General features: G+C 53.7%; 1 protein-coding gene across 4 annotated transcripts; it reads right to left on the bottom strand.

The window, feature by feature from the left end:
* Positions 1-6: 6 nt before the first annotated feature.
* On the bottom strand, positions 7-25,932 carry KASH5 (KASH domain containing 5). 4 transcript variants are annotated; one of them, XM_065926498.1, is made up of 20 exons: positions 25,813-25,932; positions 24,397-24,534; positions 21,013-21,117; positions 20,394-20,580; positions 19,848-19,912; positions 18,617-18,683; positions 18,201-18,362; positions 17,823-17,940; positions 17,436-17,486; positions 11,445-11,522; positions 11,122-11,178; positions 10,592-10,651; positions 9,894-9,958; positions 9,638-9,725; positions 9,289-9,411; positions 7,023-7,081; positions 5,240-5,285; positions 3,709-3,773; positions 3,506-3,625; positions 7-3,405 (listed from the first exon to the last, which is right to left on the bottom strand). In XM_065926498.1, the coding sequence occupies exons 2-20, from the start codon at positions 24,437-24,439 to the stop codon at positions 3,264-3,266; spliced, it is 1,701 nt and encodes a 566-aa protein (XP_065782570.1). In that variant the 5' UTR covers positions 24,440-24,534; positions 25,813-25,932; the 3' UTR covers positions 7-3,263. The 4 variants fall into 4 exon arrangements, with proteins under 4 accessions (XP_065782570.1, XP_065782571.1, XP_065782573.1 ...); XM_065926499.1 differs by having other exon boundaries at positions 3,506-3,622; XM_065926501.1 differs by lacking the exon at positions 3,506-3,625.
* Between the last annotated feature and the right edge of the window lie 1,581 nt (positions 25,933-27,513).

Genomic DNA, 27,513 nt, shown 5'->3' with positions numbered 1-27,513 from the left:
CTCGTTTTCTCTGAATTTCTTTTTTTCACTCTCTCATCACTTCCCGACTTCTACTTCGGGCACAGTAGAAAGATCGGAGGCGGTGGGATGCGATGGGAGCTCTGGAGATGTACTTGCTATTCAAAACCAGGCTCCCCTAAACCTAGTTGTGTGGTATTGGGAAGAGCTTCTAACCTTTCAGCTCCCTTTTCCTCCTCTATTTTAACACTTAAACCAGATATACAATTAGAAGACTGAAGTATAGCGCCCTTCTGGAAGCAAAATGTATTATCAGAAAAGGGTTTCTGGGGATTCCCTGGTGATACAGTGTTAGGATTCGATGCTTTCACTGCTGGGGTGGGTTCAGTCCCTGGTCGGGAACAAACATCCCGCAAGTCACACGGAGCGCAACCCACACCTCCCCCCCACCTGAAAAAAAGAAAAGGGCTTCCGCCTCTCTTACAGCAGCCTGCAGCAGTTTCTGCAGGGTGTTCTAACTGCGCGATTCCCTGATCATCCGTGCCAGTCGGGACGGGAGGAGAGGAGAGACAGGTGACAGGCTTCAGGAGGCATGGGACGGAGGCGGGGAAACACCTGGCCCACCCATGAAGGAAGTGAGGAAGCAGCTAACCAGAATCTGCCCCTCGCTTTTTTCTGTCTCTGGAGGCTCCGCTGGCCCTTCAGTCCTGCCCCTCAATGGTGACCATGGCAACCCACTCCCCTAACCAGACGCTGAGGGCTCTGAGCCATGCTCCGGGGGCAATTCGCGCGGACCGCGCTCTGATTGGCCTTCAGAAGAGAGGAGCTGGGCACGTCATCGTGGGGAAAGGGGGCGGGGCTGGCACTTTGTGATTGGCAAGTTCTCCGGTAATTTGCATTCCGAGAGGCGGATCGTCCCCTAATTGGCCGATAGGCTGTGGGGTGGGGCCTATTTCCCTGTTACTCAGAAACACTAAGCAATGAGTAACTGTATTCCTGGTGGCTCAGTGGTAAAGAATCCGCCTGCCAATGCAGGAGACCTGGGAGACGCGGGGTCGATCCCTGGATTGGGAAGATCACCTGGAGTAGGAAATGGCAAACCACTCCAGTATTCTTACCTGGAAAATTCCATGGACAGATGAGCCTGGCACACTACAGTCGATGGGGTCGCAAAGAGTCAAGACATGGCTGCATGCACGTGTCACAAAAATAAGGAGTTGGCCAAATTTTACAAACAAGATTCTGGCAGTCTGAGGTCATGTCCTCAGGCTGTCAGCGCTAGAAAGGACAGAAGGATAACTGGAACCCAAATATGTGCAACTTCAGAAGTCTGATCATTCCTCTACTTTCGTGGAGAAATAGAATTAAAATGTCATGAGGAGGCTTATCCTCTGTTTGCTGAAGGGCCTGGTAATTGGGTCTTGTTGGATCTTGGCCTATGCTCTTCCAGTACTTCCTCCTCCCCAGATCTCTTTCTTAGCATTTGAGACTTTTCAGAGAACGATGCCTGGAACTCCTTCCCTTCTCACACTACTCCCCTCTCCTCAGGAAATTTCAGCAATCTCCACACTTCAATCACCATCATAGCTAGTAACACCCAGACTCCATTTCCAGACTAAGAACTCAAGGTTCGGGGCTCCAGCCTTCTTGGGACACTCCATCCCACATGAGCTCAGTGTCCCCCAAAACCCATTCCTTCCCATGGGGTCTCCATGTCGGGAATGGTGCCACTGTCCGCCAGTCACTGGGTCACATGCTGGCCCTTGCTTTCCCCCTTCATTCCCCTTCATAGCCTATCAGGCCTGGCGCTGTCCTTTCTGCTCTGACACTCTGCCCTGCGCTTCTTTCCATCCACTCACCCAGTCCAGCTCAGGCTTCACGCCCTCCTACCTCTTCCCTGCTTCCTGCCTCCAGCTTCACTCCATTATCCATCCCCTGTACAGGCTCAGGTGGTCTCTTTCCCACCTAGAGTTGATTCTGCCTCTTCTCTGATCAGAGCCCTTTCTCCGACACTTGGCAGTAGAGCTCAGTAGAAGCTGGTGTTCAAAATGCTTAATGGACTCTTGTCTACCTATCTTACTTCTTGCAACTCTAAAGCATCAAATCCATCTCTGGCTTCATTTTTTTTTTTTTTTTAATTCAAGCAACATAGTGCTGTCTATGGCTTTCTACACACAGACAAGTTTTCCATCACCTGGTCGTTACACATTCATTTTCCCCCTCTGCCTGGGATACCCTTTGCTGCCTCTGCTCATTATAACCAACCTTATCCATCTTTAAAAACTAAACGCAAAATCTGTCCCATATTTGGAAAGAAATCTCTAACTTTCCAGGCGGGGTTAGGTGGTTTTTCTGAGCTCTCACAGAGCCTGAAGCCACCTCTACCATGGTCCCTCCCTTGCTCAAAGCTCTCCTGAAGAAGTCTCTGCAGTGCTGAAGCTGCTCTCTGTCCTGACCTGGGTTTTGCTTTCATGGGTGTTTACATGAACAATAATTTATCCAGCTGATATTTGGGATTGGTCCATTTATCACTGTATGTCAGTTATAGCTCAATACAAAGTAAATAACCAAAAACAAGTAACAAAACATCCCCAAACCCCTGTCATCCTCAGGAGAAAATTCAACACTTCAGCCTGGCATTGAAGGGTCTGTTTTACTGTCTTCTAAGATCTAGCCATGGCAAATAGATGATCACTAAGAATTAGCTGAAGGAACAAATGGCACATCCTTTCCCGCTGGTTGTTGGCGACATCTGTGTGTGTGTGTGGGCGTGCCTGGCCCACATCTTGTTCTCCCTCTTTCTGCCAGGAGTCTCCCAGCTGCCCTTATAGTAAGGAGTGGTCATGCCGAACAGTTCTGGCCAACAAGGCAGAGTCTGCTGCTGGCTCTGGGAAGGCTATTGCTTTTCTTTATAAAAAGGAAGAAATGTGTCCCCTTCTCCCTGCAGACATCACTTATGAAGCTACAGTGTCATCTCCTGAGCACAAGGGAAAGGTCAAGAGAGGTAGAGAGAATTAGAGCACTCTGCCCCAATGCTGTGGAGACTGAGCTGTGGGCTGACAGCTGCCCTTCTTCAAACTTGGTTTGTGAGGAAACTATAACCCCTAGTGTTTTGCTATCATTAAAAAACCAAGAGACTTCACATAAAAACCCAATACAGGGGTGTGGCTCCTGGAGCACTGTATCTGGGGTCCCTGACAGCGGGATAATCCCAAGGCACAGCGGCACAACCATGAGAATAACAGTAGAAAGAGCCCCAGGAAGTCACCGAACTAGACATTGCTCTGCAGGGGTGGGGGCATGGCTCACACTGGAGGAGGCTGGAGGTAGCAGAGCTGGAGGTGGGGCCACGCGGGGGGCGGGGACTGGCTCAGCAGCATGACGGAGAGCACCAGCAGCAGCAGCAGGCCCAGGAGTGGCACCGGGACCAAGAGGAGCCGGGTGACCCTGCAGGGAGGCAGCACAGTGCTTGGGGGCGCCCGCGGGAGCCTGTGGTGTCCCAGACGTCTGACCACCACCCTCCTTCTGGAGACACTGTGGGGTGCACCTGAGCCGCCGGGGGCGCAGGGGGCACAGGCAGAGCTGGCCCCAGACCGGCCTCCTGACTGGGACCAGCTCCTTCACCACGGGCACCAGGGCTTGCTGCAGCTCTGGTTCTGAGGGGCTGCTAAGGAGAAAGGAAGGCAGGGCAATGGTGTTGGTCTTCTCCTCGACCCCCAAGTCCCGTCCCAGGCCCCTGGGTCCCGCTACCTCTCAGGAGGGTTTCTGAGGATGTCTTCAGGGTGTGAGTCTCCTGGATGGATAGGGAGGTCCACCTGGAAGGACAAAGGAGACAAACCTGAGACCCCGAGGTCTCAGGCCAGCCCACTGGGCAGAAGTGAGCACATGCAAGGGGGCGGGACACAGAGGTTCAGTGTGAGAGCCTCCCCAAGACACGCTGCTGCGCTGGGTGCCCAGCTCTGCCACTTCCCTGCCACGTGTCGCCTGCACATCGCCCTACCTCATCAGGCCCCACTTTCTCCATCTGCCAGACAGGGGTGACGACGACGCCCACCTCAAAGGGCTGAAGTGGAGAATGAAAGAGAAGGTGGGCAAAACCCAAACTATCAGGAGGTGGGCTTAGAACAATGCCTGGTGGACAGCACTCAATAACTATGTGAGCTACTCAATATTATTATTTCCATTTTCTGACTGATTCTGGAAGTACCCAAGCTCCCTGAGGTCAAAGACTGTTATCTCCTCCAAGAACCCAGCCCTGGGCTGGACCTAGCTCAGCATGGACACTCCTTGGGTCCGTCTTCCCGCCCTGCACCAGGCCCAGCAGTTATTTTAAGATTAAAGCCTCCAATACTCCTACTTTACCACCTCATCCCCCATGTGTTTCTCGTTTTTTTCCCTTGTCTCTCTGAAAGGGTGTCCCCTCTGTAGAGTTCAGGCTTTCTCACACATGCCTTTGATCTGTGGACGATGACTACAGCAGTAACAATACAATAACAAATGAGGAGTTCCAGCAACATCCCGGCCTCAACCCGTCTCCACCACTGCCACCTATCATGCATCTGCTCAGTGCCAGGCACTTTATGACGCGATCCGTAACCTTCACCCCTACCTGGGAGCTGGGTGAGATCGTTGTCACACTAGCAGTGAGGAAGCTGAGGTGGGCCCCAGTCTCCACGGATGGGAGTGTGGTATGGTGGGAAAGAGGTGGGCTTTGGGGTCAGGCTGCTCAGGAAGAGCATCTTGGTCAATGTGGACACTGAAGAGTCCCAGGACCTCAGAACGGAAGCTGGCACACCTTCGGGCTTCTGACCTCACCACGTTTCCTTCCCTCCCTTCCTCTGCCGGAGAACCAGGATTGTCACCTGCCTCTTTGAGGAGCAAAGGAGCTGGTGTGTGTGGTGCCGGGCAGGGCAGCTATGACAGGTGCGGTGCACCAGGAGTTCTGGGCTGGCTGGGGAGGATCTGGCTCTTCCGGAGTGTGGGCGCACATACGTGTGCATTTCTGCAATCCGGGGGTGTAGCTACATCTGTGGCGTAGAGGCTGCGGCCCCGTGTGCAGTGTTTGTGTGTGGGGTCCCCTGGGAACATTCTGGCTGCCCACTGGCCTGAAGCCTCCCTCTACAGCACCGTCTACTCTCATTAGCTACAGCGAGGGCGTTGTTAACTCTCGGCCAAATGATTTTTCTGTCTGGTTGGGGGTGTGGGTAGGGGCTGCGGAGGAGCTGTGACTACAGCAGCCTCATCTGAGGGCCTGGAGGGAATGGTGCTGGGAACTGCCTACCATGACCTGGATCTCCGCTCCGTCCTCTTCCTCTCTTCTGGGTAACCTGGGGCGACAAGAAAGTCACTGCAAGCATCTGTCTCCCCTGCCTGGCTCCTATTCACCAGCTGTGTGGCAGAACCTTTAAAGCACGGGGCCTTCACATACATGGACCTGGAGGGTACCCTGGAGCCCCACGAGCGAACAGTTGTCTGTAGGTTAGCATCTGTATTTTTTCACCAAATTCTCCAGAGAGTCTGTGTGTGACCCCTAAAGGGTCAGGGGCCCCTCCACCTTATTGGCTTTCTCAGCTTCTCCTTTCCCAGCAGTTCCCCCAGGTGATCAGAGGCTTCCAGTTCTGAGACATCTCTGAGACCCTGCCCCCTGCCCCAGCTTCCTTCCTGGTGGGTTGGGCCATGCTCAGGGAGTGTGGGTCTCACTGGGTCTTCTTTGAGAACTGGGACTCCAGTTCAAGCTTCCCTGACTCCAGAAGTCAACTCTGTGGACCCCGCCTCCATCCCAAGTCATTTCTCTCAGGTGTGCAAGCCCCAGCCTCTGTGCCCGCTGGGATCACAGTTGCCTGAGTCCCTGAAACAGGCACCTCTCTGGGAACTCAGGACACAAGCTGCACAACCCCAACGTCCCTTGGAGGCCAAGACGTCTGCACCACCCATCACCACCTTCACTGGGGACCAGGGATCCAGTCATCCAGCCTTAGCTACCAGTTTCAGATCCAACACCCTCAGGATACAGCTGTTTCCTTAATTCCAATTCAGTAAGGCACCCAGGCTCACAGGCCTCCAGCATCCGGTCCAGTCAGATCTCCAGATGTCTGATTTCCACGTGGGGGTCCCCGGCTCCTCTCAGCATCTGAGCCCTGGGCCACACACTCACCACTTCCCTCACTCCCAGCTTCCCACTCTGCAGGTCATCCTGCCCTCCCCCGCCTCAGGGAGACCGGGATACCCGGCCTCTCCACCAGTCCTGGGCCCCGCTGCTGCTCAGCGCTGTCTTCTTTCCATTCCCTGGTGACGCGGGAAGGGTCACAGCACCGGGGGGCCCCCCATCCCGCCCAATCTCAGCTTTCCCAGACAAGTCCAATTAGAGGCCGTGGCAGGCAGCCTCATTAGTTGTCACAGCCAGGAGCCTGAAAGAGGGGAGCGGGGAGAGAGAGGCCCTGCAGGAAGGCAGAGGCCCCGTGGAGGAGGGTGGGTCCAGACATCCGGTGCTTTCTACATCCTCGGAGGCTGCACATGAGCCTCCGAACAGTCAATTAACAATCACAAGGCAGGGGCTCTCCCCATCCCATCACAAAGTAACTAAGCGGGGATCTGAACCCAGGCTGTGTGGTTGCAGAGACCCCAGGGTCTCCCAGCAGTCTGAGTGCTCTCCTGGGGCATAATCTGGGTCTCATTTGCCCCAGGGCTCCTTGGGGGCCTTGGAGAAGTGTGTTCAGTGACAGTGAATGAGTGACTAAGCTGTCCCATCTGCCTGACGACTGTCTTCTTGCCTAGGGGTCTCCTATATGAATACCACTCACAGAGGACCCCAAGCAGGGCCTCCTTCAAGTCTTCCCCCAGGCGGGATCAGGGGCTAGATGTCCTCCTGAACTATCAGCGTCTGGGGGTAAAGCTGGCCTGATTCATTCTAGTTCGCAGGCCCAGGGTCGCCTCTGGGTGAGCAAAGGGCCCACAGGTCACGCCTCTGTGTAAGCCTCGCTCGGGGCTCTTCCAGGCCTGTACTCCAGCCATCTCAGAGTCACCCTGGGGCAGAGGGACGGCTAGGGAAGGAGCAGTCTCCTTACCACGTCAATTGCTCCTCCCCTCCTTCCTGAGGGTGCGCTGACTCTCCCTGGAAGTTTCCCTGTGGGAAAGAAAAGCTTAGGTATCCTGGGCTTCACCACCTGCTTCTAAAACCTGCCCTTCTCCCTCGAGGGCTCCTCCTTGAGGGTGGCTCTACCTTCCCTCCAGGGGCAGAAGCCTGAAGCTGGACCAGGAGTTTTCCTTTAGGACCCCCTTTTCCTTTGCGACCAGGAGTTCAGGTCCCCCCGAACCTCTCACACTCCCACAAGCCTCTCACTCTTGTCTGGGCCCCAAAGAGGCTCAGCATTTCCCTTCCAACCCCCTTCTCCTCCCAGGTTCCCAGTCGTGGGCACCCAGGTCCCCCTCCGTTTTCTCTGGAGACATCCAGCCTTGCCTGTGGCCTCAACCACCAACTCGACACCTTTCTAAATGCATCACTGAGCTCCACCCTTGTGTACCCACTGCCCCCAGGGCAGCATCCTCCATCCCTCAGGGTGCTCACCTTGGGGGTCACAAGGTAAGTTCAGCATCTGTCTGTCTATCCCCTTTTCCAGAACCCAGAGCCCTCAGCCCCCTGTTGGTGAGTAGGCAGCTCTGTCTCCCCTCGCTAATTCTCTCTGCCTGTCCCTTTTTCTCCATCCCAATGCCCTGGCCTGGCTCCAGCTTCATCCTCTAACTCTGGACCACAGCCCCAGCCTCCTCTCTGGCCTCCCAGCTTCCCATGTGGCCCCAGAGGGATCTTTCTATGCAGTCCATCCAGAGCTGACCTGTCCTTGCCCATGCACAGCGTCTCAGCCTCACTGGCAGAGAATTCCTTTCATGATCCGGCCTTACCTCATCTCTGGCCAGTCACCCCCAACTGCCCTCTACCCTCCAAACATGCTATGTGGTTTCACGCTCCCATGTCCTCACCGCGTACTGTTCCCACTGCCTGGAAGACCTCTCCTTTCTCACACCACTTAACTTCCCTCTTTTTACTTCAAAATAAACTCAAGCGTCAGTTTCCCTGTGATATCTCCTACTCCACACAGGCACTTCCTTCTCTGGGCTTCCCCAGGGCCCACCCCCCAACCCCCCAGCACACAGATCATCGTGCATTGGGATGGCCCATTTTCATGATCTCTCTATCAGATCCTGAGCCCCAGGGGGTCCCCAGGATCCAGTGCAGGCAGTACAGAGGCCTGGCTCAGTCTTCCCCTCCAGGAGGCGTCTGAGAGCTCTCAGCAGAAGTTCTAATGCACACTTGCAGGGCTTCCCTGGTGGCTCAGCAGTAAAGACTCTGCCTGTCACTGGAGGAAACACGGGTTTGATCCCTGATCTGGGAAGATCCCACATATGGAGAAGCAACTAAACCCGTGTGCCGCAACTACTGAGCCTGTGCTCCAGAGCCTGAGTGCTGCAACTATTGAAGCCTTCTTGCCCTAGAGCCCATGCTCCTCGACAAGAGAAACCACTGCAGTGAGAAGGCTGCACACATAGCAACCAGGGAGGAGGCCCCGCTTGCCTCAACTAGAGAAAAGCCCTCGCGGCAATGAAGCCCAGCACAGCCAAAATTAAACGTAATTTTAAAAATGTATGCTTCCCCGAGGGATGCAGCTGTGCCCCCCCCAAGCTGTGTGATCTCTCTCTGAGCCTCAGTTTCCCAAGGATAACAGGGTGAGGGATGAGGGTGCCTACACCCCACAGAGAGAGTGGGAGAGGGCATTGAGGAATCCAACAGAAGATTCTCTCAACTCAGGGAAAAAGTGAACAGAGAAACTTTCTCTTTCAAGGGTGGTGAGCAGCTAGGAAGCAATATAATTTTCAAGACAATAATGCATTGTTTACAGAGCTTTTAGCAGTATTTTCCTTAAAAAAAAAATCCTCCTGTCACTAATAGATTACAAATCTCACTTTTCAACTGTGAACATTGAAGATGAGTTGTCTTCATTGTTTCAAATGAGGTTTGAAATATTGTTCAGATAATTACAGAAGTCATAAAATGATGGCTATTACTGGATTCAGGGTTACATTCAGGTTACTGACCCTGCCCTGACTCTCACCCCGCCCCAGTTCTCTGAAACTTGTGCATGTTTGCTTGGCTCAGTCCCACATCAGTAGGCCAGTCCCTAGAGGGCAGGGGTGGTGTCCTGTCTGGCCAGGGGCTCTGAGGCCAGCACACAGAGGCCCTCAGTCCACACCTGCCCATAGGATGGCGAACAGTGCAGGAGTCCTGGGCCCCACTCCCAGCCCCTGGACCCGGCGGTCTCAGGGCCCTCCCATGCTCACCTGCTCCTCAGCTGGGGTTTCAGGAGGAAGTTCATCCTCCTCATCCGTCTCACTGACCACCTCCTCCCACGGCCACACTCCACACAGAGGGCTGGAGAGATCGACGGCTGTCTCCTCTCGTTTCTGAGGCCAGGGAGGGGCCGGTGAAGGCAGAGGGTCAGGGGTGGGATGGGGATGGGCTGAGGCAGGAGGATGGGGGGCAGGGGGGGAGTGATATGAGGTGGGGACTGGGGTAGGGATGAGGTTAAGGACGAGGTGGTCCTGGGAGAACTGGGGCGGGGTGGAGTCAGGGCGGGGTCAGAGTTGCCGCTGGTGGTGGGTTAGGGAGTTCTCAGGGTGTCAGGCCCACCTGCTGAATGGCCTGGATCTCCACACCCAGCGACGGCGGCATTAGGTTGGTGCAGTCTGCTCTCCTCACCTGGGCTCCTTCGGATAGTCTGGTCACACAGTCAGGATGGGGAAGGCTACCTCCATGCCCCCCACCACCTGTCAGTCAGCCTATGCTGAGGCTACTGCCCTGCCCACCCTGGGGCTGGAGGCCATGGTGGGGGCTCCCTGTCCTTGGGCTCCCCTCCTGCTTCCTCCTCCCCCGCTATTCTACTCACTCATCCAGCCCCTCCTGGGTCTGACTCAGCTGCTCCTCCAGGTGGGAGATTTCCAGCTTCAATTCCTGCAAAAGAAGGAGTGAGGGACCCCTGGCTCTGCCTTTTCCCCAGCCCCGTGACTGGGCTCCTCTTCCAAGGTCAGGTCCACTCCTTTGATTTCTTTAGGATCCTCCAGACACATACAGACAAGGGGAGAAGGGGAAGAAACAGGAGCAGAAACTTAGAAAGCCAAAGAGAGGTAAAGAGCAACAGGAACCCAGAATGTAACCTATCAGTCAGGAACACTATGAAAAGGAAAGCAGAGATGGAAACACATGAGCAAACAAGAGACTCTAAAGACAAGGGACAGAGAGAGGAGTCACCCCAGGAGACAGATGAACTGATCCAGAGAGAGGCAGAGACTGAAACTAGCCAGGCAGAGATACAGAAACAGGAGCAGGGGAGATGCTGTGAGATATCACCCACAGAGAATGAAAGTGGATGGGCAATGGAAATATATATATATAGAGAGAGGAAGAACAGAGGAAAAGTGAAAATGCAGAGAGATAGAGAGGGAGAGAGACACACAGTCAATCAGCAGTGACGGTAGAAACAAGAGGTGGAGACTCGGAAAAAGATCATCAGACACAGGAGGCGGCAGGGCATCCCAGAGATGGCCAAAGAGAAGTGGGGAGAGTGTGGCCAGGCCAGGGGGTTACCTGGGTTGTGGCTCTGTACTCCTCCAAGGTCTTGGTCAGGCTCTCCGCGTGGCGAGTGCGCTGGGAAAGCCCAAAGCTGACTGAGGCTGGGCTCAACCCACCAAAGACCCTGAGGTCAGGTTCCGGGGGGAAGGGGGGTCGGATGGGTGGGATGGGCTTGGGGTAAGAGCGAGACCTGAAGAGAGCATCAGCTTCCCTGGAAACCCTCTGACCTCTCTGGGCTGAGTCTCAAAGGATTAGAGCCTAGTATGCATGCATGGCTAAGTCACGTCAGTCATGTGAACCGTAGCCTGCCAGGCTCCTCTGTCCATGGGATTCTCCAGGCAAGAATACTGGAGTGGGTTTTCATGCTCTCCTCTAAAGGATCTTCCCAACCCAGGGATTGAACCTGCGTCTCATGTCTCCTGTATTGGCAGGCGGGATCTTTACCACTAGTGCCACCTGGGAAGCCCTAGAGAAAAGAAGGACTTTCCTTTGTGGACTCGGGGTAGGAGACACATCAAAGGCATGCTTCCCTCCAGCCCACTCACCTCGGAGAGGATTGCATCTCGCTGGCAAATGAGGCGTTCACACTCGTAGAGCTGCCGCTGCCGAGGAAGGAGCCCGTCCATCTGTCTGGTCTGCCCTCCCCGGCCTATCCCACTCCCTGGAGCTCCTCTCCTCAACCTCCCTTCACGTCTCTGGACGTCAGCTACACCGAGGGGGGCTTCAGTGAGCTGCCCACTGGCCTTGGGAACCTGAGGGCTTGAGTCAAGTCCCTGATCTCACCAGACCACAGGGGCTGAAACTGGTGAGGGTAAAAACGGGCCTCAGGGAGGTAGGAAATCGTCAAGGCACTAGAGAGGGGTGGCACCTTCAAGATGTCCTTCTCTGAGGTCAGCTCCTCACTCCTCCTCTTCACTCCATCCCGCTCGGCCAGGAGCTTCTCATTCTGGAAGAAGGGACCCTGGTCACGGTCACTTCAGTAAATGGCCATGTTAATATTCAGAGAAGACATGTGCTGAGCACCTGATGTGCATCAGGCCTCATGCTTGGCACTTTTTTTTTCTGAGCCTTTTAGATGAGGCTTTAATCGTCCTTCAATGGCAGCCTTTCTAAGACTTTTTTTCACTTTTTATTTTGTATTGGGGTGCAGCCGATTAACAACGTTGGGACAGTTCAGGTGACCAGTGAAGGTGAACACGCATACACATGTATCCTCTCTCCCAAACTCCATCCCCATCCAGGCTGTCACACAACACTCAGCAGAGTCCCACGTGCTATACAGCAGATCCTTGTTGGTTATCCATTTTAAATACAGCAGTGTGTACATGTCCATCCCAAACTCCCTAACTATCTCTTCCTCTATCTGTCCCCCTACTCCCCGTGCTCAGCACTTCCTAATGTTTCAGCCCATTTAATCCCTCCAACCATCCTATAGGATCTCAGCTCTGATTTGCAGATGAAAAAATAAAAACAGCTGCAAAAATGGAGATATGATAGGATGCATGTGAGGATTAAATGAACTAATAATTACTGCTAACATTTACAGAGCACCTTGCCGGTGTTAACTTACTGCTGTGCCCTCTTTTAAAGATAAAGATGAGAGTTCCCTGGTGGTCTAGTGGTTAGGATTTGGTAATTCCACTATGGTGGCCTGGGTTCAGTCCCTGGTACAGTAACTGAGATCCTGCAAGCTGCGAGGTGTGGCCAAAATAGATAAAGATAAAAATAACTGACTCACACAGAAAGACTGAGCAACTCTGCCCAGGTTATATAGGTGGGAATTCATGCAAATACATGTTTAGTATGTGTTAATGAACACAAACACATTTAGAACAATGCCTGGCATATACCAAAATTTGGTGTTATATTAAAAAGATACTTCTAAAACTTTGTATTATGAATTTTTAACACACAAAAGTAAAGCTAATAGTGTGATGAACCTGGAAATTCCCCAGTGGTCCAGTGGTTAAGACTGCACTTTCACTGCAAAGGCTTGGGGTTCAATCCCTGGCTAGGGAACTAAGATCCCACAAGCCGCTTAGCCAAAAAAAAGAAAGATTATGAACCCCCATTATTTGTCACCCAATTTCAGTAATTACATACATTTTTCCGGTTTGTTTCTTCTCTATTCACCAAGAGTTTGCTTTGTTTAACCAGATTATTTTAAAGCAAATCCCAGGCTTATTTCACCTGTAACTACTCTAGCATTTGTGTTTGCTACTTGAAGACTTTTCCTTTAGTAAAACCACAATGCAACAATCACTCTTAACAAAGTTAGTAATAATTCCTTCGTATCATTGCACACCCAGTGCTTTTTTTCGGTTTTGGTTGTCTCACAAATATTTTTTTCACATTTAGTTTGTTTGAATGAAGATCCAAACAAGGTCCACCATGGCTTTAGGCTGAAATGTCTCATTTCACCTGGCAGTGTTTCCCCCACCTTCCCAATCCGGGCACTTTTCCAGGCCCTTCATTTGTGGAAGAAACCAGGTTATTTTTCCTGTAGAACTGCTTTACTGTGGTCTTGTTTCCTGTGCAGGACCTTTTTCATGTTCCTCCCGCCTCACTATTTCCTATAAACTGGTGGATAGATCCAGGGCCTTGTTCAGATTTTTGTTCAATATTTTGGCAGAAAGATTTCACGGGGGCTACTCTGCTATCTGTGTCAGTCAGAGCTATGGTTTTTCTAAAAGTCATGTATGGATGTGAGAGTTGGACCAGAAAGAAGGCTGAGTGCTGAAGAATCGATGCTTTTGAGTTGTGGTGCTGGAGATCTCGAGAATCCCTTGGACTGCAAGGAGACTAAACCAGTCAGTTCTGAAGGAAATCAACCCTGAATGTTAATTGGAAGGAATGGTGCTGAAGCTGAACCTCCAATACTTTGGCCACTTGATGCAAAGAGCCCACTCACTGGAAAAAATCCCGGTGTTTGGAAAGACTGAAGGCAAAATGAGAAGAGGGGGCAGAGGATGACATGGTTAGATAGCATCACCGACTCAATGCATGTGAATCTGAACACAGTCTGGGAAACAGTGGAGAACAGAGGAGCCTGGCGTGATGCAGTAATGTAGTCACAAAGAGTCAGACATGACTTAGCAATTGAACAACGATGTTCAACATCATTGAACAATAATGGCACAACAATAACAATGCCAACAACAATGGCACATCTGCATCACATGTACCTTTCAGGAAGAATGTAAAGTCTGGCTGTCCCAACTATTCATGTTTACACTGTCATTATCCCCAATTTTACAGAAGAAATTAAGGAGTGTAGGGGTTAAGAAACTCGACCAAATTCACGTGAACAGTAAGGTCAAACTCAAGTCTGATTCCAAACCTTGCACTTTTAGCTCTCACTCTCCTCTAGAGCTTGGGTGAGAATGGGGAACCAGCTTCATCCCTCATCTCAAGTTGCTCATCACTAGAAGTGGAGACCGACAAGAAGCATAAGATAATAATGCCTAAGGTAGACTCTGATGAGGCCTAGGACCTGGACCTTGTGAGCTCCCACAACTTTCTTGCAAAAACCTTCTGGGGCTTTTCAAGGAGGTTGTGCTGAGGCTGAGTCCTCAAGGGAGACAATAGTTATCTGGGAAAACAACAGAGGGCAGCTCACACCAGCCAAAAAATGGGACCTGAGAATAAAATGGACCAAGTTCTAGCCTAGAGCTTCCAGGCACTAAAAACCTAGCAAGCTGCACTGAGTTCCTCTCCTTGTTTTTTTAAATATTTATTATTTTTTGGCTATAATGGGCCTTCAGTGCTGCATGCCGGCTTTCTCTAGCTGCGGTATGTGGGTCTCTCATTGCAGTGGCTTCTCTTCTGTGGAGCACAGGCTCTAGGTGTGCGGGTTTCCAGGGCTGCAGTCAGTACGTGGGCTCGGCAGTTGTGGTGCAGGGGCTTAGCTGCCTGGAGACATGTGGAATCTTCCCAGACCAGGAATCCCCTGCATTTCAAGGTGGAGTCTTAACCACAGGAAGCCCTGCACTGAGTTTCGATATGGGGAAAGCACAGAGGCAGTCAACTTTCCTTGGCCACACCCCTCCTCCTGGTGCCCCTGGGGAAATCAAGGCCAGCTCCTCCCTCACCCCAGCGCAGCTCAGCTCCAAGTCCTCCGTCAGCTGCCCTCCTCTCCGTGTCTCAGCGGGCCTGGGCTGCCAGGTGAAGGGCGGAGGAAGGACGGGGCCAGGAATGCTGTGTCAACATCTGCCCACCTGGCTGGGATTTGCAGGCTGGATCCTGGGCCGCTAGGCAGGGAACCTGGTTACTCAGCTGCTCTGGCTTCTTCTGCAGTAACCTGAGCCCCGCCCGCTCTGTGGGGTCTGTAGGAAAGCTGAGTGTCTTGAGTGTCCCTTACTCCAACATTATTCTGCTGTAACTTGAGAACTCGATCTATAGATGCTCTGTAGGCAGCTCCTGAGAGGGGAAAGGTAGGGGGAGGGAACCAAGAATAGCTGATTTATCGAGCGCCGAGGATGTCCCAGGCACTGCTCAGAGCACTTGATCTGGCAGCAGGCCTTCTGGGCTGGAAGGAGAGACCACCGCTGACTGCCATTTGCCCTGCTTTCCTGGGGGGTCCACTCGCCAAGGGGGTGGGGGAGAAGGGCTCCCAGCCCCAGGCTTAGAGGTGAATCAAGATGGAAATCTTAGCAGATTCCGGACACCTGGTTGGTCAGCTAACTCAGAGGCCATTCTCACTGCCTCTTACTCACTTGCCTCCCACTGCGGAGGCCGAGGAAGGTCAGATATTGCCCCAGCCTCTCTTGTCACGTGATCCAGTGAGATGTAAGAGAAGTCTCTTGCTGCAGGGGTGGAGTTGGGGGTGCTCCGGGAAAAACTTCTCCTTCTGATGAAAAGAGAGAGCCACGAGAGGAGCACTTGTCCCTCTTTGTCCTGCTTTGAGTGAGAACATGATGTTTGGAGCTGTTGCAGCCAACTGGGATCCTGAGGCCACAGGCAGACAAACAAGCCAAAAAGCTGCCAGACTAGCCCAGAACCTTCAAAACCTCTTGTCAGTTAATGTTCTTCATATTGAAGCTGCAATTTTTTTGCCATTTTCTTCCCCGGAGCTCAAAGTAGTCCAGACCTTTCAGACCTATCAGTGGCTGTGTTACCCATGCCAGGGAGTGGTTTGGGTATAATCATTTACTGTCTTCTTGGCCAATGAGATTAAGAGGGAGGCCCCATCATGGGGCTTCAGGGAAAGTTACTTCTTGTTCTTTTTTTTCTTTTAAATTTTCAAGGGATCTTAGTTCCCCAACCAGGGATTGAAACCATGTCCCCTGAATTACAAGTGCATAGTCTTAACCACTGAACTGCCAGGGAAGTCCCTCTCCTTATTCTTAAAAAGAAATGTTCTGGAAGGAATGGTCACATCCTGCCTGCAGCCCATGCTTCACACCATGGCAGCTGTCCTGCCCTAACAGAGAGAATTTTATGAAAGAGCCAGGGAACAATAGTGGAATACTTTTTGGTTTGAATGTAAAAGCCATACTATAGATATAGGACAAAGAGATTTGGGGGAACTAATGAACAGATACCAGATGGAATGAGTACTACTGCTTGGACTGGCCAGAGATTCTCAGGGCTGGGGGAGGAGCTCAGGAGAGTCAAAGAAGAGAAAAACAGTGAAAATGCCTTTAGGCCAGCCCCAAGAAAAGGGTTAGAGGGCTGGAGAGGAGGATGCATATAGTTGAACCACAGAACCTCTGAGACATCTGAGAATCTGAGAGAGGGGTTTCCTAGCTCAGTCTGTGAACCAGCAATGTACGTGAGTAACAAAAGAGAGCTGGTGGTGTGAGGAGTTAAAGCCTAGAAGGCCCAGTGAGGCCCAGAAAAAGTCACAAGAAAGCAATTAAACCTCTTCTGTGCCCCCACAAGGGTGTGGAGAACCCCCAGTGGTATTCCTGGGTCGTGGGGTCCAAACGAGGGCCACCACCATCACATGCAGTTAGGACGGTACACCCAGAGACCAGAAGGCAATGTCAGCCTCCCAGTGGATGCCTGCACGCAGTGGTGACTAAGGCTGAGGACCAGATGGGACAAAGAGCATCAATCTTGTGACCAGCAGAGAGAACAGACATTGAGTGAGGAGCAGTGAGACGCTGCGTGGGTTTCCAGCAGCTTAGATGCCACCTTGTGTGTGGGGTTTATTTCCCCCTAAAATGACTAAGTGGACCCAGAATTAACGTAAGATAATGTTTTCTGACTCGGATAGAATGAGGCTTGAATCAGACCTGAGGTTGGACTGGGCCTGTTCATGTTATGTGTGAGACTCTGGGGTAACAGTGGCCATTTAATTCCCACAACAGTCCTAATGAACAGATACCCTTCTCCCCTGTTCTTACAGAATGAACCTATGGTTGTCTGTTGTGCAAGTGGCAGAGATGGAATTTGAATCAGGATTCACTGTAAGGCCTGTTTTCTTCCCATCATAAAAAAATACTAATACATGAACAATAACAGCTAACTTCTAGTGAGCTCTTCCCATGTGTCCTGCCTTGTGCCTAGGGCTTCACAAGAATACCCTTGCTTAAATTTCACACAATCCAACCAGGGAGGTTCCGTTATTTTGCCCCTTATCACAGATGAGGACACTGACGCAGACAGAGGGGTGGACTGGCCCAGGCTTATGTCGGCAGCCTCACTAAAGCCAGGAGTCAGCCCCGTGCCCCACACTCTTATTGGCTGTAGCAGTCCTCACATGTAGCCAGGTGACCTTCAGGGACATTCACACATTACTGGGATCCTGGGGTCTCCCTGATCAGACTGAAGGGTGTTTGGCTGGGGGGGCAGTGGGCAGGGAGATCCTGAGGACCGGGGAAGGGGTGGGAGGGGGTGCTGTGCCTCAGCTCACCTCTTCTTGCAGAGTCTCCATCTCGGCCACCAGACGCTGCTGCTCCTTCTCCTGACCGAGCCAAGAGAGAGAACAAAGGCTTCTTTTTGGGCCCTTCTGCCCCCACGCTGCCCTTCTCCCACCCCTGGGAACATGACTCAGGTTTGGTCATGGAGGAGCAGGGCTGGGGGAACGGGCCTGAGGAGCCCTGCTGGCTCCTGCTGTCCCCCTTTGCCATGAGAGGGATGGCAAGCATCCGACTCAAAGTCTGGGGTGAACAGGAAGAGGACTGAGGGAGGAAACCCGGGTGACCTTTGCCCTTTCCCATTCTGTAGTCAGGCTCTGTTGCTCAGACTCCAAGAAAGTGCAAAGAAGAGAGCAACTTTGCACCCCTTGCCTGAAACCCACCGTGTACCGGGCCTGGGCCAGAAGGCTGCGGTTCTGTTCCTCCAGGCTCTTGGCCAGAGTCTTCAGGTCCTCCAGCTCCTCATCCACGCCCCTGGCAAACTGCAGAGCCTGCTGGGTACTGGTGGGGGCGGGGAGGAGGGCCACAGGAGAGAGAGGAAGACAGAGTCACAGAGGTGGAACCCCTCAGAGCAACAGAGAAACCTCAGAGACCCGGAGAAGAGGGGGACAGAGACCCAGTGAGAAAAGGAAGGAAAGAGACAGAGTGGGCGACAGAGACCCAGTTTCTACCTCAAATAACAAAGAAAGTGGGAAGAAACCTGGGCCTGTGGGCAGCTGGGACCGGGAGGGTGCAGGAGAGTGGACTTGGGCCCAGCCTACCTGCGGAGCTGCTTACGCAGGGCTGAGATCTCCTCCCCAAGGCGAGCAGACCCCTCCTCGGCTGTCTCCACACTGCGCTGCAGTTTGGCATTCTCCCCAGCCAGTCGGCGGTTGCTGAGCTCCAAGTCCTCCAGGCTGCTCAGCAGGTCGGCTGTAGCGGGCCTGGGGGCAGGGAAGGGGCAGGGTCACTGTCCACAGCCCTGGCCTCTGTTCCCCAGGTTGGGTAGGTGCCGGTGGTGGGGAGATGTGGCTCCTCCAGACAAACAGGAGACAGCCCTCTTCTCCCTGAGCTATTAGCCCAACCTGCTTCCCTCACCCACTCCCCGGATGACCCTAGGCCCTAGGCCGGGCCCTGGGCCCTAGGCCGCTGGAGGGCATGGACAGGGAAAGGGCAGGGAGGGGCTGAGGATAGATACAACTCAGGTCTGGGGTCTTCGCTTCCGAAGCTCTCCAGATTGGCCGGATCCTCAACTTCTGAGCATCCTGGAGGGAGACAGAGGGTAGTGGGCTCCCGGGTGACCCGAGATGTTAGCGAGCCCAGGACTCTGGCCTTGGTCCTCCTTAGGCTCCCAGCCACGCATTCTCTCTGGGTGATCCCACCTGCTCCTGGGGCTGCACTTATACCACCAACCACAAAGCCTCTTGCTCATGGGCACCTTGAACTCAGGCTAATTACCCTGGGGGGCCCAACCATGCCACATGCATCACGCCCAACCCTGGGCAGCAGCTCAGCTGCCCTGAACCTTGTCTCTCCTCTTAGTTCCCCCACTTACTCATCTAGCCCCTGGGCCGTCCTGGCTCCCTCCCTTCTCCTGCCTTCTGCCTTCTTCCCCTGGACCCTCACCCCAGCCTCCGCCCTGGCCTCCAGCCTCTCCCTCCTGTCCTTTCCCCATTCAGCCCCAAAGGGGTCTTTCCTCCATCAGAGCTAACATCTCCTCCCCTTCTCACAACCCTCCCCTGACTGCCTCCAAGCAAGGTTAGAGAGGTTCAAGAGAATGTCAAGAAAGCTCTATTTTTTGGTTTTTGTTTTAATAAGGCTGGAGAAATAACACCAGTAACACCAGCATTTTTTTTATGGAGCGGCTCCTGTGTTGAAGGCTTTGGGGTAGAACGGCGATCAAATCAACTGACAAAACAACTGGGCAGGTAATGAGTCATAATCAGATTTCTACAGGGAAGGGATGCAGGTCTGTTCTGAGGATGCTGGAGAGGAAGGGACCTTCACTTGCAGCATCCCGGGCCTCCCCCCACAGGGCTTCCCGACCCCGAGTGAAGGATGAGGGAAGACATGGAAAGTTTAGGCTGAGAAAAAAGCCTGAGCCCAGGCCAGGAGGGAGGTGGGGACAAGATCAGAGGGACAGAGGATGTAGGAACTAGAGTGCAGGGAGGGGTGATGATGGTGAAAGATGGGAGGGGCCTCTGGACAGGGCAGGTGTCAGGAGGAGTTGAAAACAACCAGTGAGGGGGAAAAAAAGCAAACCCCAAAGCTCAGGGCAGGTGGGGAGGCAGTCACCAAGGTGCCTAGAAAGCCAGGTTAGAACAAACGTCCCTGGGGTCCGGCCCTGTCCCCCACTCTGCCCCCATGGGAAGTGCCCCCACTGTCTGACCCTGGGCCTGCCTGGTTCATTCTATATATAGCACTCTCACCAGATGGCAGCTGCCGGGAGGCCAGGGCTCCCCCGAAGGCCGCCTCCTCTTCCAGCTCTGATCCCCTGGATCAAAGGCATGAGGCTTAGCGCCCCTGCAGCCCCCAGTCCAGAGCAGCCACCAACAGGGCTGCGGGCGACGGCAGGAGGGGCCGGCTCAGGTGAGAGCAAGCACCGCGGGGAGGAGGGTGAGGCCAGATGGCCAGCGCCTGGGGCCAGATGGAAAAGCAGGAGGGGCAAGGACTGCGCTTGGAGGAGGGATGGGGAGGGGCCTCTGTCAGCCCCTCAACATCCCCCTTCTCCTCTCTCCAGCCCCTTTTATTTCTGCCCTCAGCCTCCCTGTGCCTCCCCATCCCAGGCACTCTGTCCTCAGGCTCTCCTCCCGCCCCGACCTCATCGCTACTTTTCTCTCTTTTCAGCCTCCTTCCAGCCACAGCAGGTCCCTGTGTCCAAAGGGTGCTGGCTGCGGTAAGCAGGTATGAGGTTAGATCTCAGGAAAGGTTTTCGGAGCGGGGATGGGGTGGGGGATGGAGGTGCGGGGACCCACCCATCCAGCTGACAGGCAGTGATCCAGTCCCGCATGACCACCAGGAAGGTGTCCAAGTCCACGGTGGCCTGAGGGCCCTCCCCACTGGGGTCCAGGCTGCAGGCCAGTGTTTGGAGGCGAGCATCCTGGGGACCCCGTCCAGTCACGGCCTCCAGGTAGGCTAGTAGATGGGTCACAGCCACAGTGCCTGGGGACAGAGAGGCTGTGAGGAAGGCTGGGGCAGGAGAGGGGTAAGAGGTGGGGACCACTGGCTGGGCTGGTGGCACCCCTGCACTGTGGCCTTTGGGCAACTCCTTTCTCTTCCCCGAGTCAATGTTTTCACCTGGAAACGGGGCCCAGTCATCTGTACCTCAGAGCTGGACCAAAGAGGACCAGCTGAGCCCCACCAGGCCCACAGTGGCTGCCCTTCCCCCATCTCCCAAGCTCCAAAGCCCCGCCTTCCTCTGCTAACCCTCCTCCCCCAAGTTTCCTCCCCTCACCATCCCCTATCCATTTCCTTCCTGAAGCTTCCCACAGTCACCCACATCAGCCCAACCCATCCCTCTCTCTGTGGCTCCCCAATTCCCAGCCCCCCGGCTCCATCCCTTATTATTCCTTGACTATTCCTTGACTCTCTGACCTGTTCTCTGGGGGTCACAAGCTTCAAACGTGGAGTTGAGTATTTGCTCCTCTAAGCTGAGCGGTGTCCCCAGGCTCCCGTCCTCTGCCTGGTCCCAGAGGTACACTGAGGAAACAAGAGGGCCAGCCCATCTGTGAGGAGGGGGGATGATGAACAACAAACAGGGGTGACCCTGGTTCCGGGCTCCTGCAGAGGGGAAGGAATTCATTCCAAGCTGCCTGGGGTTTGGGCTGGTGGGGGCCACAAGGTGAGGGTCTTTGAGTCACCTTCCCCATCCCCCTATTTGGGAATGTGGGCCCCCCCACCTTTTAGGCCAGGAAGTGCCCCCCTGCTGTCTAATCCTTTGTGTCCAATCAGCTCAGAAGCCCACAATACCGAACAAACTCTTATAGCCTTTTTTCCTCTTTCCTCTCTTCCCTGTCTTAGAGGGGGCGAGGGGCAGAGGAGGGTGAAGAAGAGGATTCTGGGAGAAGCGGAGGGTGAAGGGGGCCCAGGAGCCAGGAACAATCCGATAACGCGCGGGCAGCCTGGATCGATCACGCCTGCCCACAGCATCTCCGATCTCCCAGCCCGCCTCAGGGCTGGGTCTCTCCTCCCCACATCCCCGAGGCTGGCTGGCGTCATCAGCGCCCACGGGCTGGGGCCTGAAACAAAGGGGGATGGGACAATCCAGGCAGGGTGAGTGGTAGGGGAGTGGTTCGGATCTCACGAGTTCCAGCCACAGGACTGTGGGCAAGTCTCTTTTCCATTTAGAGCCTCAGTTTTTCCACCGGTAAAATGGGTGGATAGGGTGATCCCCTCTCTCCCTGAGGTTGGGAGGGTGAGGTCTGTGTAAGTGAAGAGCACCTCCTGCTTCCCACCTCTGCACAATGTGAACATCCTGGGGTCTGTCTGCTGCTGTAGCCACTGTGCCCACACATAGAGGCACTCAAAAAATGCTCCAAGATATAGAAGGAGCCTATATATTCTCCACCCTTGGACCCACCGGATCTTTCTCAGGGCTGAAAGTGACTGTTGAAGCTCCCTGCCCTACCCCTGAACAGCTGGGTGTAGCAGAGGGCTGAGTGCAGGCTGCAAGGTCTGGCAGACTCAAGCGCAACCTGGGCAAGGGACTCAGTCTCTCTGAGCCTCATCTTCTTCCTCTGGAAAATGGGTGGGTGGGTGAGTGGTGGGTTACTTCCCTCCTAGAGAAGAGATAAGATATTAATAAAATCTGGAAGCTCAATAATAAAACTGAACATTTATTCAGCATTTACTAGGAGCCAAGCCTCTTCTGAGCATTTGACATGAACCACAGTGGCTGCTATGATTAGCCCGTTTACCAGCTAGGATACTTAGGCACAGACAAGTGGGAAACTTGCCCAAGGTCACATGTTCAACATCTGATCGCCATTTCTCATCCCACTAACTCTTCAAGGGTTCTCTGTATTGAGCTAAAAATTCAGCCCCTTCGGGTTTGAACTTTGGCTTCTAGGGAAAGGGAGCAGGACCTACAGTTAGGGGAGACGTGGTGCCCCCTACATCATGCAGGAGGACCCTGCGGCCCAGTGAGGTCACCCAGGACTGCCTGGCTCCAGATGTCATGGGATCTGAGGAGCTGCATGGATCTACAGCGCAGATGCGACCCTCAGCCTCCTGGGGCCCCTCAGGAAGATGTCGCTCTGCTTCTCTCCTGTTCTCTTTCCTTCCTCAGTGTCTCTACTTCTCTGTCTGTCCTGTTCTTTCTCTAGTTTTGTCTCCGACTCTTTCCATCCTCCTCCCCATCTCTTTGGCCCTCAAGTCCCACCCGCCTGTCTCCATGTCCTCCACCCCCATCTTCTTCTCGGTCTCTGTGCTTCTTCTCCCTTAACTCGGTGACTCTCCACTCTCCAAGGCTTCTCTCTCCTTCCTCTGCTGTCACTTTCTCTCTTCATCCCCTGCTTTCCTCAGTCTCCATCTCTCCTGGGTGTGTCCCTCCCTTCTCTCTGGGAATCTCCTAAAGCTGCCCACAGGTTCCTCGGTGGCTGCACGCCCTCTGCTGGTACACATAAAGTTTACACATTCAGATGCTGGTCACTTGGTCAGCCTGCCCAGGTGTCTGCCTCCTGCCTTCCTATCTGGCAAGCCTCTTGAGGCCAGAGAGAAAAGACACCAGCTTTGAGGCTGGATGCTAGGAGCCTCTAAGAAAGGGGATGTGTCTCTCCTCTAGGGTGGGAGTCTCCCTTGGGCTCTCACTGTTTAGTAGATGAGTTTCAGAAAGGACAACCCAACATCTTCCTCCTGAAGCCACTTTCACACCCATTTGGTCTGTGTCCATCTGATCAGTCAAAAGTTAGTAACTGGGTTCCTATTATATGTCAGGCATTGCTCCTGGGCAGCATGATCAGCAGGACAGCCGATGGTCACAGTGATTCTTGAGACCTGAACCGTGGTGAGAGTGAGATGAGATGCTCTATTGGTGTAAAGTGGCTTCCCAGGTGGCTCAGTGGGTAAAGAATCCGCTTGCAATGCAGGGGACACAGGAGATGCGGGTTCGATTCCTGGGTCAGGAAGATCCCCTAGAGGAGGGCATGGCAACCCACTCCAGTATTCTAGCTTGGAGAATCCCACGGACAGAGGAGCCTGGTGGGCTACAGTCCATAGGGTTGCAAAGAGTCAGACGCGACCGAAGTGACTGAGCATGCACACACTTGTGTTAGTGTAAAGTTAGTGTAAAGCCAGATGTTGAAGACTTAGTATAAAAAAAGAATAACTTCAGTACATTTTTATATTGATTGCATGCTGAAAGGACACTGTTTTAGATGTATTAGGTTAAATCATACTATGATTGCCATCCCTTTTGTCTGTTTCTTTTTTCTTTTTAATTCAATGTGGCTACTAACGAAATTTAAAATTGTGTGTGTGTGTGTATACATATGATTTGCATGTTGGCCATTGCTGCTCCAAGGACTGGGTATACCGAGTAAATAAAATGGAGCCTGCCCTGTGGAGCTCACGTTCTAGTCGGACAGACAGAGTCTAAACAGACAGACGAAGAGAAGTCAGTCCTCTGAAGAAAAGTAATGAAGGAAAGGGGAGAGAGAGTAACAGGGCAGCTCCTTCACAGAAAGCAGAGACCTGCAAGAAGTGACGGTGAGTCTGTAGGTCACTGGAGGGGGTGCTGCAGGCAGCAGGCACATGCGTACAGAGGTTTCTACTCCTGCAGCTTGGCCTCCTCAAAAGACAGGTGGGCACACAGCAGGCACTTCATCAAGGATCATTCTCTGCATCCCACCCTGCCTCAAAGTGGAGGCTCAGCCACCCCAAGCCAGCTCTTCCAAGTCCCTGAGTCAGACCCTGGTGCCCTGTTCACCCACTGCTCCCTCCCCACCCTCCCATGGGACAAACAGGGGCCCAGTCACTTACTTTTTGCAGTGGGGCCACCTGCCTGGCCCTCTGGCATGTCCATGGGCCACCCTGGCTGCTCTGCAGCTGCTGGGGAAGCTAACAGCTCCCCTCCATCACTGGAAGGGACCAAAAAGGAACTGGCTGCTCCCCAAGCTCCTAGAAGGACAAACAGGGGAATGGCCTCCTCAACCAGCCACCCTGCCCCTCCTGTGCCCCAGGCCGTTCTGGGTTCTCAGAACCTGTTTGCCCACCCCTGCCTCGACCAGAGCAGCTTTCGTTCAGACCTGCTTTATAGATTGGAGGTGTGGGCTGGGAAAATGGGGGCCTAAAGAGTGGGCGGCAGAGATCAAAGCTGGGCTGGTGGGTGGGGGTTATTCCCTCCTGCCACCCTTCCTCCCCAGTTTGTCAAGTTCCCCAGCCCTGTCCCTCCTGCCCTATGATTCTCCCTTGTCCCCTCCTCTCCTTCCCTACAGCTCTGGGTCAGGCCTCAACCTTCCCTCCTGGATCCTTGACCCAGCCTCTTCCTCAGCCTCCTACCTCCAATCTCCCACTCCAGTCCATCCTGCCAAGGCCCATCCCCTGCACAGTGTTGTTCATGGCTCCCAAGCGCCCCAGGGACAGAGTCTAGACCTTGGACTTGATATTGAAGGCCCAGCTTGACCTGATCCCATCTGCCTCTCCCACCCTCAAACCCACTTGCAACCCTGAACCCTGTGCTGTTGACCAAACTGGGCCGGCTCTTCCCACCTCCAGGTCTCTGCCTGGGACATCCTTCTCGCCTGCCCTTCCTGTCCTGGCTCCCACATCCCCTCCTCTGGAAACCGTCTCTGGGCTAGGTGATGTTCCTGGGCTCCCACACAGCCCTGGGCTTACATTCTCGCCCACCAGCCTGTATTTGGAACTGTTGGCCTCCTGCTTGAGTTTGAACCCCATCTTTCTCTTGTTTCCAGCCCTCCCATGGTTCCCTAATAACCTCAGGACTAAGTTCCCAGCCTCTTGGGCTGGTGTGGCACCGAGTGGTTCCTGCAACTCCTGGCTTCCTGTCATTTTTCTCTACCCTGGCCAACCTCCAGGTCCCTCACGGCCCAGGGGGACTCAGCATCTCGCCTGGTTCTCCCAGGCCCAGGCTCCCAGTTCCTCTGGGGAGCCTCCCCTGAGTCCTGGGAGCAGTTAGAGGCTCTGACAGTCTCTGAGGGAGAAGTTTGACGGCATTTCTAGAAGATTCTGACAGGATTTCAGGGGTCATCTACGAGATTTCCTGGAGGGTTCCTTTCATTATCTCTGAGGAAGTCTGGTCAGGATTTTAAGACTTTTAACAAGACCTGGAAGGCCCTGATATTGGGGACTCTCCCCTAGGATTTGGGGTCTTGCCAGGATTTCGGGAGGGGCTCTGACACGGCTATTCTGGGGAGCCTCGTCACAGCCTGGGCGCACCTGGAGCCACGTCGCAGTGTTCCAGTCTCGGGACACAACTGAGGGGCACGAACGACAAACGACAGTTGGGTCCTCAGGAGACGCGCGTGCGCTGTTCCCACCGGAAAAAGAAAGGTGCCAGGGCTGGACCGGGAGGGCACGAGGAGTCTAAGCCACGCCCCTCCCGAGCTCCCTCCCCGGGACGCAGGCGCACACCGGGACAAGGCGCTCTCCTGTCACTACGGTTACCTATGAGACTGCGCATGCGTAGGACTGCCCGGGCGCGCGCGCGCCCCCACCCCCACCCCAAGCCTGGTGAAGCGGGCGCATGCGTACTGGCTGAGTCGATAAAGACTGAAGGGATTAAGGCTGCTGAAGTGCCCAAGGCTGGAGTCTTCTCCGCGGCCTCAAGCTTGGGTGAAATGGGAAGCAAGGGAAGTCTGGCCTGAGGGACCCTTTGTCCCCCCCCCACCCCCCCCCATCAGCCACCAAACCGTGTCTTTTTTGCCCTGTGTTCCATGCCAGGCTGCCAATCACCGTCACAATGATGTCCTGTCTGTCCTACCTCACTACTCCCATGCCTTTTTTGCGGCTCCAGTCACAATGTCCCCAAAGGATTCTTTCCCAAACGGTTTCATTCCTTCCTTTTAGGAAAGAGTAGAGGAAAGATAACCTCAGCTTTTCAGGCTAGAGAGAGGTGCATGCTAAGCCACTTCAATCGTCACTTGACTCTGCAACCCTATGGATTGTTGCCTACCAGGCTCCCTTGTCTGTGGGATTCTCCAGGCAAGAACACTGGAGTGGGTTGCTATGCCTTCCTCCAGGGGATCTTCCCGACCAGGGATCAAACCCACGTCTCTTACGTCTGGATAATTACATCCCAAATTGACTTCTGAGCGTGCTCAGTCGCTTCAGTCGTGTCCAACTGTTTGCGACCCTATGGACTGTAGCCCGGCAGACTCCTGAGGAGGGGCATTTGAGATAAAAGATGTCCCACCCGGGCTTCCCAGGTGGCTCAGTGGTAAAGAACCCATCTGCTAATGCAAGAGACTTAAGAGATGCGGGTTCGATCCCTGGGTCAGGAAGATCACTAGGAGGAGGCCGTGGCAACCCATTTCAGTATTCTTGCCTGAAGAATTCCATGGACAGAGGAGTCTGGTGGGCTACAGTCCAAAGGGCCACAGAGTCTTACACGACTGAAGCGACTTAGCACGCACGCGTGTCCCACTCACTCAGCCTCTTTGCTAGCCCAGACACAGAAATCATTTTACATTCTCCCATTCATCCCATCATCGTTCATCCAGCTGTTACTTCCTCAGAGAGTCCTTCCTCTGACACAGTCTATAATTCAGACTCATCTCTCTACTTAGTTTTTTATTCGTCCTCGAGGCGAGGCTCGTCTCTCCACCGAAGATTTGTGCCCTGTCTTTGTCACCCCCTACTGGAATGTGAGCTCCTAGCAGTAGAAGGCTGTTGGGAACTAGAATATCCTTGGCCCAGGGTGGGTTCTCAAACACTTTTGGTTGAATGAATGAAGGGACAGAATCCATGCCTCAAAACTGTTGGACTGTGTAGAGTGATGACAAGGCTGGAGTCAGACATTCTTGGGTTTGAATTTTGACTCCATCACTTCCTACCTGTAACCTTGGCACAAAGGCTTACCCTCTCTCTGAGCCTCAGGTTTCTCACCTCGAAACGGAGATAATTGCTTTTTAGGTAACT

The sequence above is a fragment of the Muntiacus reevesi genome, chromosome 2 (assembly GCF_963930625.1).
Source record: "Muntiacus reevesi chromosome 2, mMunRee1.1, whole genome shotgun sequence".
In the NCBI taxonomy this organism is placed as follows: Eukaryota; Metazoa; Chordata; class Mammalia; order Artiodactyla; family Cervidae; genus Muntiacus; species Muntiacus reevesi.
This window is presented reverse-complemented; position numbering and strand designations above follow the sequence as displayed.